The sequence below is a fragment of the Austrofundulus limnaeus genome, unplaced genomic scaffold (assembly GCF_001266775.1).
Source record: "Austrofundulus limnaeus strain Quisiro unplaced genomic scaffold, Austrofundulus_limnaeus-1.0 Scaffold14, whole genome shotgun sequence".
Taxonomy (NCBI): Eukaryota; Metazoa; Chordata; class Actinopteri; order Cyprinodontiformes; family Rivulidae; genus Austrofundulus; species Austrofundulus limnaeus.
The window spans coordinates 3177250-3188869 of NW_013952416.1; the positions used below are offsets into that span (position 1 = coordinate 3177250).

Consider the following 11620-nt stretch of genomic DNA (forward strand, 5'->3'; position numbering starts at 1 on the left):
CCTAAAGGCCCTGTCACACTAGGCAACTTATGCCAACTTATGAAACATTTTTTATGTCTAAATTGCTAATGTTATATATTTGATTAATTTGTTTGAATCACATTATGTACACGCCAAGAAGAAACTTCCTGTTGATTTTTTTCAATTCCATCTTCAACATAGGTTGGTACAAGTTGTCTAGTGTGACAGGGCCTCAAAGGAGTGCTAATATATATTAATTCAAAAGATAATAAATAAAAGTTGGCAAAAGTACTTCATAAATTGTTGGAGTGTACATTCAAGTGTTCTAGCTGCATGTTAGCCTAAATGGTTTAAAATATTATTTACTTTGGTTAATATACCTATTTCCCTTTATTAATTCTTGTCTTTTTCAATAAAGTGGTAGGTTTTTAAAATACTCACTTCACTTGACCTAGAAGTTAACAATGTTCTGTTTTTTTAACTACTTGCAAGCAAAAGTGAAGCTTTTCAGCACTCAGCTCTGTGGCATGTTTTTTATCGGTTGGATCAGGAGAAAGAGGAGTGAAGATGAAGAAAATAAAGATATCTGTGGATTTAGGAGTGTAAAAAAACTGTTGCATTAATTTTTGAGTGTTGTGTTGCTAAAATCAGGTAAAGTTCCCTTTACAGCATTTACTTATAAGGCTATTTTATTGAAAAGTATGATTTAACTAACTTAAAATATTTTGATTGAATGCAAATCTTGCACCTTTTTGTCTTTATCTTTGCCCAATAGTAGTTGTTTTTTTAAAAGCGTCTATGTCTCTAGATTTTCACACTGCCTGTTTTTTATCACCAGGTGGCACTAGACTTTTCTAAAGGTTTACATTTTCAAAGAGCACAACAAATAACTTGGAGAAAAKGCCTAATGTCACAGAAGTGTTCTTCTCTTTTAAGTGTTACCTTCTACTCTAATTTTCACTACTTTTAGCATGTTTTAGGACTGAAGTTGACACCAGGCCAATCATAGGTATCAGGCAGGAAGGACTCATAGTCCGTGTTCCACACAGTACCACGCACAAAACGATTCTTGTCCAGAGGCTCAGGGTAGCGGAACGCCATGCCTTTAGCATAGACATATTCCATCACCTGCAGGGAAGGAGAAAAACTTTACTGACAAACACGTCATTTTTCATCACCATCTTATTTTAACTGTCAAAAGGTAATTAATAAAATTGGATATCTATCAGACTCTGTCATGTAATTTAAAAAAGTAAATATTAACATTCAGCTAATGTGGAAATGGATCTTGTCATTATAGAAGAAAGTATAAAATTTCAAGAGTGTTACCTTGACTGTGATCTGAACAGAGACCTCTCTGATGTTGGAGAGAGGAGGATAGAGTCTTCCTGCGTTCAGCTCATTATCCGTCAGCTGTTCAGCAAGAGACTGGAAGGAGTATAAAAATACTTTTAGACTAAACCTTTTTTCTACAGCCTCAATACTGCAATAACTATTTGATTGTAGATTACTTTTGTCATTATCCATCAAAATATGCAGTCATACGTTTGTCACACTGAATAAGATCTAATAAAATATACGATTTGAATGCTCAAGAGACACATCATGCAAATGATTGTAATTTAAATACTACATATGAATGCTTAGAGAAACTGTAAAGTCAAACACAGCTCAGCAAAAGAAGGAAGAACAGATGGATCAGCCTTTTAAAAGCTCTTCATCTGAAAGCTGTTTTGCCAGACTCTATACAGAGAGAGAGAGGAAAAGGAGACATTAAAAGGTTAAATAAGGGGTTGGACGAGCATATGCACACAACACAGAGTCAGCAAGAAAAGAAAATGGGGTGAGAGTGAAGTCAAAGAGAACTTCAGCAGGTTCGAGCAATAAATGAAGAAATAATTAGCTTTTTTTAAACTCATACCTTGGCAGCCTCCAAGAATACAGTATCACTGATGTGTCTCACGCCACTCAGAATCACAGCCAGAGCCACACCTAAAACACAAAACCAAAATGTGTAACAAATATTTTCAGGATGTCTGTAGTGTAACAGCACAAAACACCTGGTTAAATAAATTCAGGCCAAGAAATTTCCTGATAATCAATTATGTTCCTAATCTTTTTTTTTCTTTATCTCACCTGGAAAGATGTAGGCATTGTTTCCTTGTCCAGGTGTAAAGACCCGACCGTCACTTAGAGTAACAGGACCAAACGGGCTGCCACTGGCAAAAAGACATCGGCCCTATAAAACAAGAAAGAACTTAATATTAGACAGGCTGCAGAGMTCATGTTAAGACTAAAATTAGTTACAAATGAAAAATGTGTACATCAGTTAGTGTGTAAGCATCCTCCGCTGTGCACTCTGCTTTGTTTGTTGGGTTACTCAAGGCAAAGATAATTGGTCGTTCATTTTGGGCTCCCATGGCTTTGAGGACATCATGAGTAAAGAGACGTCCAGCTCCCGCCACGCCTGCATGAAGAAAAGTTTATTTGATGCTTCAGCTGAATCTCAAAGTTCAAGAACATGGAACTTTGGTAAACTAAAAACTAAGAAGTGCAGCTTTTAGTTGTTAGTTACTCAAACATGTATGTTTAAAAAGATTTAAGCAAGAAATGAGATCTCGATCACCAATGATAGCTGTGGGTTTGATGGTGTTGACAGCATCCAAAAAGCTCTGCACATCCCCTGGACTGTCGTGGATGAACACCTCCTGGTTAGAGTCAGTTTTTTGTGCTCTGTCCTAAAAAAAATGAAACATAAATGGAAAACAATTCAAGCTCCGTTGAACTACCAGTTGGTTGAAGTACTCACAGTCAGACTGTCTCTCACACACACTGACCTTTACAAGTAAACCATGTGCATCATACATCCAGATCTTTTCTCTGGCTGCTGTTTGACTCAGCCCTGATTCCGTCATGGCCATCACAATCAGGTTGGCAATTCCAAGAGCAGCCTGTGAAGAAACAATTTAAGACAAGAGTTTCCAAACTCCTAAGCCACATTTTTAAAAAGTAAATGTAAATCAACATTATTTTTTGGCTTTTTTGAAGTAGTGTGACTCACTTAGTGATATGAAAATTTAAATGGCTTGTCAACTTACCTCTCCAGCTCCCAGGAAAAGGACACGATGTTCAGTGATRGGTTTGCCGGTGGCTCTCTGAGCTGCTAACAGACCAGCAAGAGCCACAGATGCAGTGCCTGGAAACATGTAAGGGTACAAATTTGTAAAACAGAGACTCTGCCTTGAAAAAACACAACATGGAATATTTGGCAGTCTTTTTTTAGGTCTTATAAGGCAGGTAACCTACAGTTTAAAATTCATAAACGAAATACTTCTAATGCAAGTCTAAGTACTGTGGACGTGTTTGAAACATCACCTCAACTGAATGAGACAGAACCCTCATTCATATACACTCACTGGCCACTTTATTAGGTACAACTTGCTAGTACAGAGTTGGACCCCCTTTTGCCTTCAAAACTACCTTAATCCTTAGTGGCATAAGTTCAACAAGGTTCTGGAAACATTCCTCAGAGAGTCTGGTCCATACTGACATGTTAGCATCACACAGTTGCRGCAGATTTGTCGGCTGCACATCCATGATGTGAATCTTCTGTACCACCACATCCCAAAGGTGCTCTATTGGACTGAGATCTGGTGACTGTGGAGCCCATTCGAGTACAGTGAAATCATTGTCATACTCAAGAAACCAGTCTGAGATGATGCATGCTTTATGACATGGAGTGTTATCCTGGTGGAAGTAGCCATCAGAAGATGGGTACACTGTGGTCATAAAGGGATGGACATGGTCAGCAACAATACTCAGGTAGGCTGTGGTGTTGGTTGTTGGTGTGGCCCAAAGTGTGCCAGGAAAATATCCCCCACACCATTGCACCACCACTACCAGGCTGAACCGTTGATATAAGGCAGGATGGATCCAAGCTTTCACGTTGTTGACGCCAAATTCTGAACCTACCATTTGYATGTTGCAGCAGAAATCCAGACTCATCAGACCAGGCAATGTTTTTCCAATCTTCTATTTCCAATGTTGGTGAGCCTGTGTGAATTGTAGCCTCAGTTTCCTGTTCTTAYCTGACAGGAGTGGCACCTGGTGTGGTCTTCTGTTGCTGTAGCCCATCCGCCTCAAGGTTTGACGTGTTGTGTGTTCAGAGATGCTCTTCTGCAGACCTCGGTTGTAACGAGTGGTTATTTGAGTTGCTGTTGCCGAACGAGTCTGGCCATTTTCCTCTGACCTCTGGCATCAACAAGGCATTGGCGCCCACCGAACTGCCGCTTACTGGATATTCTCTCTTTTTCGGATCATTCTCTGTAAACCCTAGAGATGGTTGTGCGTGAAAATCCCAGTAGATCAGCAGTTTCTGAAATACTCAGACCAGCCCATCTGGCACCAACAACCATGCCACATTCAAAGTCACTTAAATCACCTTTCTTTCCCATTCTGATGCTCGGTTTGAACTACAGCATATCGTCTTGGCCATGTCTACATGCCTAAATGTTGGCCATTGCTGCCACGTGATTGGCTGATTCGACATTTGCATTAATGAGCAGTAAATCTTTTTACTGATTTTGCTGTCAAAGCATAAACCCTCAGTCTCAATGCCCAACAATATATTCATATTCTAACTGGGTATGAAGGATAAGGGTAAAAGTATGACAGTATGGGTTACATGAGGTGATGTGCTAAATTTCAATAGCAATGCTATGAAAACTGGGACATAAACATTCGAGGATCATTCACTGATGCATGTTCTGACCACCTTGGTCAATTCAGAAGAAAAATGGTGGGGCCTCTCTCTAGGTCAAGATACATGKATGTACGTGCCATTTCTCCATTAATTATGAAAGATTAATAATAATTCCATTGAGCTAACAATAAATAAATGTGTGAACCTTGAATATCGTCGTTGAAGGTGCAGTATTTCTCCCTGTACTTCCGAAGGAAGCGGAACGCATTGTGATTCCCAAAGTCCTCAAACTGGATCAGTGTATCCTGCCCATATTTTTCCACCACAGCTTCCATGAACTCGTCAATCAGATCATCGTATGCTTGAGTGCGGTCTCGCTTCTGATACAGTCCCATGTAAAACGGATCCTTAAGGAGACTCTAATGGGAGAAGAAATACAAAGACTTTTTTTCCCCCAGAGTACCTACAATACACAGGCAAACAGAGCAGATACACATAGCCAACCTACCTCATTGTCTGTGCCGACATCTATCGCCACAGGCAGACATTTCTCAGGTCTAATGCCGGCACAGGCAGTGTACAGGCAAAGTTTTCCAACAGGTATGCCCATTCCATAACAACCCAGGTCCCCTAAACCTAAAATACGTTCTCCATCAGTTACTACCACAGCCTTCAGAAAACAAGGGAGAAGGTGAAAAAGAAGCAGGTTAATTGACTAAATGTACATTGCCAAGTGTAGGTGAAAACACAATATCTGTAGATATTTAATGAGTTTGTTATATTGATAGTTTTGTTGTCACTTTTGTAAAACAATTAAATAAAAAAATATATACTGTGCTAAAGATATTCATGTACTTACTGCTACATTAGTCTCTGGCCAATTGTCCAGAATGGAGCGAACATGTCCTCGGTCCAGAATGGAAATGAACACGCCTCTGATGAGAAAAAAACATCAAGGATTAAAAGAAAAAAACATTTAGTAGGTCCTCTGGACGTGTTCTTCTTTGTTGAAACATTTTGTCTCTTCTCCAAGAGACTACTTAGAAGAGATGAAACGTTTCAACAAAGAAGAACTCGTCCACTCGACCTCGTCCAAGACCCACTTGACTTTTTTATTGAGATGCATCAGGACATCATTAAGAATTCTTTTTACAACAAAAAAAAAACCTATAATAAAACTCTAAACTCCTGTAACATTATTTTACAGCATTCAGAGAGAAACAGATGCTGTGCATCTTTAAGAAATCATTAAATCACATTAAAATAAATTATTTTCTCCATCTTTGGGACTAAAACTAAATGCTTACTTGGGTCTCCTAAATATATGTCCATACTGTGTGCAGGCCAGGCCTACAGTYGGCGTGTAGACAATTGGCAACAATTCTTCTATGTTTTCCATCAACACGCGATAAAAAAGCCTCTCATTCCTTTCCTGAATACCCATCAGGTAGATGTACCTGTATACAGAAGGAAAATTAGAAGAAAAAAAATAAAGAAGAAACTAATGTCTATTGTTCTGTGTATAAAGAAAATGATGTTCCTACTTCTCCAGGGGATCTGACATTTTCTTGAGATTCTTTTTGAAGCGTGTGGCCTGATTGTCTTGAGTTTCCACTTTAGGAGGCAACAGACCGTGTATCCCTAAAATCTGTCGCTCCTCTAGTGTGAAGGCCATACCCTGAAATTATTTAAAAAGAGAGAAATTCTTTGTGTTTTATGTTGAGTTAAAAAAGGAAAATCAACGTCATTATTATTTTCATCTTAAGCAGCGCCTCCGTCTTTTTCCTGTTTATAGGTTAACTAATGTTTTCACATGCAAACGGTCTTGCATAGCGTTTTAAACTGTTATGTATTTAAAACTTTTCATGCTTCAAAATATTCACGTTTAAATCATTATTCTGCTGCAAGTGGTTCAAGGTTATAAAATAGACTTTATGAAAAATCTTTAAAATAAATACTTGTCAGAAAAAAAATTGTATTTTTATTTTAATAAATTTCAGTCACTAGAGGGCGTGCTGTCTTATTTATGGGTAAACAGGCCTAACCATCCACTTTTTACAGCAGAGCGTGAAAGTTGAGAAACACGAGAGAAAACAGGAAAAAAAAGGAATTCTGCCGGAGGAGAGTAAAATAACTTAAAACAAGGAGCAGCTTTATGGAGCCAATGAGAAACACTGTGTGCAGCAACACCCTGTAAAAAGTCAGGAGACGTTTTTTTATGGGTTTGGAGGACCCGGTTCTGAATAAAACAGGGCCTGAACATATGTAAGCCATTCAGTGAGAGGCTGGTGAAGGGACTAATTATGTTGCACAAATGATGTATGTTGGGGGAGGGCTCCCCTGAAAAAAAAAAAAAGCTTAGTCATGCTGATTATGCATTTTACTTAGCTGCAATTGTCAGCCCCCCTCAACATAAGGCAACAGTTCTACAAAACGGATAAAGTTCTTAATTGATGTCTAAAACTTGTTTCTGTTCATATTTTGTTTACCACCAAACCAATGACAAGTGGTTCAAAAAATTTTTTATTTATTATATAAAAGGTGTCAGATAATAATACAAAAATATACAATAAATCATCTTCAAAAATAAAACAAACGGTTTTTATAACTAATGTAAAACAGAGTAATTTAGCTTGGTTCTCTACCCTGGTAAACTTGTTTTTTGTATACCAGTTTTAAATTTCAGACCTTTTCTAATGTAAATCCCAAGATTTTTCTATTGATTTTTAGGCAAAACTCCACAATTGATCAACAGAAGTGAAAATATACACTCACCGGCCACTTTATTAGGTACACCACGCTAGTAACGGGTTGGACCCCCTTTTGCCTTCAGAACTGCCTCAATTCTTCGTGGCATAGATTCAACAAGGTGCTGGAAGCATTCCTCAGAGATTTTGGTCCATATTGACATGATGGCATCACACAGTTGCCGCAGATTTGTCGGCCGCACATCCATGATGCGAATCTCCCGTTCCACCACATCCCAAAGATGCTCTATTGGATTGAGATCTGGTGACTGTGGAGGCCATTTGAGTACAGTGAACTCATTGTCATGTTCAAGAAACCAGTCTGAGATGATTCCAGCTTTATGACATGGCGCATTATCCTGCTGAAAGTAGCCATCAGATGTTGGGTACATTGTGGTCATAAAGGGATGGACATGGTCAGCAACAATACTCAGGTAGGCTGTGGCATTGCAACGATGCTCAATTGGTACCAAGGGGCCCAAAGAGTGCCAAGAAAAGATTCCCCACACCATGACACCACCACCACCACCAGCCTGAACCGTTGATACAAGGCAGGATGGATCCATGCTTTCATGTTGTTGATGCCAAATTCTGACCCTACCATCCGAATGTCACAGCAGAAATCGAGACTCATCAGACCAGGTAACGTTTTTCCAATCTTCTCTTGTCCAATTTCGATGAACTTGTGCAAATTGTAGCCTCAGTTTCCTGTTCTTAGCTGAAAGGAGTGGCACCCGGTGTGGTCTTCTGCTGCTGAAGCCCATCTGCCTCAAAGTTCGACATGTTGTGTGTTCAGAGATGCTCTTCTGCCTACCTTGGTTGTAACGGGTGGTTATTTGAGTCACTGTTGCCTTTCTATCAGCTCGAACCAGTCTGCCCATTCTCCTCTGACCTCTGGCATCAACAAGGCATTTCCGCCCACAGGACTGCCGCTCACTGGATGTTTTTCTTTTTCGGACCATTCTCTGTAAACCCTAGAGATGGTTGTGTGTGAAAATCCCAGTAGATCAGCAGTTTCTGAAATACTCAGACCAGCCCTTCTGGCACCAACAACCATGCCACGTTCAAAGGCACTCAAATCACCTTTCTTCCCCATACTGATGCTCGGTTTGAACTGTAGGAGATTGTCTTGACCATGTCTACATGCCTAAATGCACTGAGTTGCCGCCATGTGATTGGCTGATTAGAAATTAAGTGTTAACGAGCAGTTGGACAGGTGTACCTAATAAAGTGGTCGGTGAGTGTATATACTGCTTCTAATCAGTTTATAGTCTTAACAGGTTCTTTTTTTATTTTGGCAGAATGGGATTTGAATTAAGTAAAATTATGTTTCTATTTAGAGTATATCAAAAGAGTAAGAAATTATGTTTTAGAAACTGGGAAACGGGGATGAAAGTGGAATGACTGCCTGTTTGTGTGAAATTTTTAATGATATGACTGGTTTGTAGAGGAGAAACACCTATATGCATTTTTTATAAGTATCTGTGAGGCTTTAGCTTTCAAGCCTCAACTGCAGAGTGGATCCACTGCAAACCATTAAGTTCATGCATGCTATGTCATGTCCACAGGACCAGTTGGCAGCTGGCCTGTGACCATTTTACATGTATGTTTGCACGTCTAAATTTACAACAACACGTTAACGCCATGCTTCATTTAGCCTGTCCTCTAATGAGTGAGAGCATATTGCCTCAAGCTGCTGAAGTTTTGTGTTAAAATGCCTTTGGAAACTTTAAGTCACTCACAGGAAATTCCTGAAATCCAAACACTTCATAACAAAGCCAAAAAGCAATAAATACTGTGAAACAAACTTTATAGTAAAATTTAGCTCTAGAATTTAAAGACAATGAAAAGGAATCATTAGAGAAAAGTGTATGCACAATTTGGAACAAACATGAAAAGGAAGGACTTTACAATTCCCTTTAATTTTGAAAAATGATCTTCAGGTCATTTCCAAATATTGCTGCGTGCACTTAACTAACACTTTCTGCATTAAGCATATATTTTGGTCAAATCTAAGTTTATAAAGTAGATCAAAGTTGTAGAACAAATCTTTGATTGTCAAGATGCACTGTCAGTTTTCTCCTACTCTTGCCTTTGTGTCGTACATTTTGAATATGTTTTGTTTATTCTTCAGTTTTGACTTGAAGTTGTTCTGCTTCTCTGCACTGTGGTCAAACTCAATTTTCCATTTTTCACTGAGCCTTGCAATTATTTTCTGCCCATCTATACAAAAAAGTGATGTCAACTGATCCACCTCATATCATGTCAAAAACCCGCGCCTGTCAAGACATAACGAATAAATAAATAAATAAATAAATAAACAAACGGCCATCTTGCTCTTTACTTTTAAAGGCTGACACGTAAAGGCGATGCCGGCAGTCTGCCTACCTTGTTGGTGTGAGGGTTGAGCATAAGAGGCTTTCCCTTTTCTTTGGTATGCTTCCATCTGCAGACAGAGACACACGGTCTCAGGGACCAGGCTGTTCTTAACTTGGACAGCATGGTGAATTGTCACTGGTCTGGAGGGTCCACAGGTAGAAACTTTGTGGGGAAAACAAAGACAAAATGTTGAGCTGTAACCAGCTGTTTAGAAAATGTGAAGTTAGCTGAAGTAGACAGTTTTAAAGTTCAGATAACCAATAATTAGTTATTCTTACTTATGATAATATCTGAAATACAAAGTAGTAGCCATCTTTGATTATATGATTCAGACCACTGTAACAGCTTAATGTGACATTAGGCTAAAATGCTGAGTCAGTCACACATGTGGACAAAGCAGAAGGGACCACTGACAGCAGCATGCAGCCTTTCTCTGCATTTGGTGGGCCTGAATAGTTGCATTACTGAAGGAGTTATGTCATGCATGTGACCAGTGGTCTGCTGCCCAATATCGTTATGTAGAGCTGAATGCCTATAGACTGGTTAAAGGGATCGTTTGTGTCATGTTAAGGCTTAAGGTCCAACTTTAGATAATTGTAAACTCTTTAAAATCGATTGCAGCTGAGCTGAAGTACTAAAAGAATCAAATCTGACTTGTGATTGTGACAAAACAATCACTTTTATGTGTCCTGTACAAGCATAATTTGCCTTGTGAACTAGGTTTAGTGCTTATGCAGTTATGACTGTTGCAAGAACACACCCAGCAGCAGTGAAAATGAATCATTACAGTAAGATGAGGGAACTCTCTTGCACACTTTATGCAAAGTAAAACAGTAAATCAAAAGGCACAGATGTCTAAATGTGTAGCCTTTACTGTACAGCTATTTGTTTCAATTACAGATGTTGACTGTCACTTATCATGTAAGCTGTCTTAGAAGTCAAATGTTCAATGTTCTGCTAATAAACAACCACAACTGAAACCATAAACCCTTTGTTCACACARAGTTGTAATGATGTCAAAGCAATTTAACTGCCTGCTAAATCAAATATTAACTAAACTACCCATCACTATTTTCACAACCATTTCCTCTTAAGAGAATATTATCAAAAACTGACACAAAAAGTATCAACGTTTATGCAGATAAAGTAGCAATGATTAAGCTAAAAAAAATACAGAAGGAAACAGGCAGCTAACAGGTCAGGTGTAGTGCTAGGAGCTAGCGAGTCTCGCGCTAGTTGAACATTTCCGTTATTTGAATATGATAGGTTTCATTTAGTGTCAGCGAACGACACCACATTTACCGTCCAGTTAGTAAGTAAAACGCTAAAACACAACCCCATACAACAAGCCAGGTTTATCCCCGACGGATTTGCTTCGTGCTGTCAATAAAGCTACTGCTGCTCCCAGAACGGGAAGTATTCAGACACATTTATGAAGAGAGGACCGACTCGGTTTACCTGCTTTAAAATACACAGCGCTGTTGTGTTGTTTCTTCTGTTGGGCAGATCAGTTTATTCAGCACATTTTCTTTTATTTCAAATGTCCGCGTTGTAAGTACGTCATATATTTGCACTCCCCCTCGGAAAGCAGCTGCAGCCGTCAAAAACAAGCGATGGTGGTCAGCCCAGGAAAAGCTGAAGAAGTTGTTGACCCCCTCGACCAATCACAAGCCGGGATTTCCATATAAGGTTACCGTAAAGACTGCAAGATGCGCAAGACTTTTTGTGAGAGGCTTGTCAGTAAAGAAAGAAAGAAAGAAAGAAAGAAAGAAAGAAAGAAAGAAAGAAAGAAAGAAAGAAAGAAAGAAAGAAAGAAAGAAAGAAAGAAAGA

At 39.0% G+C, this 11620-nt stretch overlaps 1 protein-coding gene across 2 annotated transcripts; it reads right to left on the minus strand.

The window, feature by feature from the left end:
* Nucleotides 1-28: 28 nt before the first annotated feature.
* me2 (malic enzyme 2, NAD(+)-dependent, mitochondrial) lies at nt 29-11420 on the minus strand. 2 transcript variants are annotated; one of them, XM_014002714.1, is made up of 15 exons: nt 11248-11417; nt 9799-9951; nt 6208-6341; nt 5971-6120; nt 5523-5598; nt 5172-5333; nt 4869-5082; nt 3060-3157; nt 2799-2912; nt 2588-2699; nt 2286-2428; nt 2098-2200; nt 1883-1953; nt 1291-1389; nt 29-1089 (listed from the first exon to the last, which is right to left on the minus strand). In XM_014002714.1, the coding sequence occupies exons 2-15, from the start codon at nt 9910-9912 to the stop codon at nt 928-930; spliced, it is 1752 nt and encodes a 583-aa protein (XP_013858168.1). In that variant the 5' UTR covers nt 9913-9951; nt 11248-11417; the 3' UTR covers nt 29-927. The 2 variants fall into 2 exon arrangements, with proteins under 2 accessions (XP_013858168.1, XP_013858169.1); XM_014002715.1 differs by lacking the exons at nt 29-1089; nt 1291-1389 and adding an exon at nt 1398-1704 and having other exon boundaries at nt 11248-11420.
* Between the last annotated feature and the right edge of the window lie 200 nt (nt 11421-11620).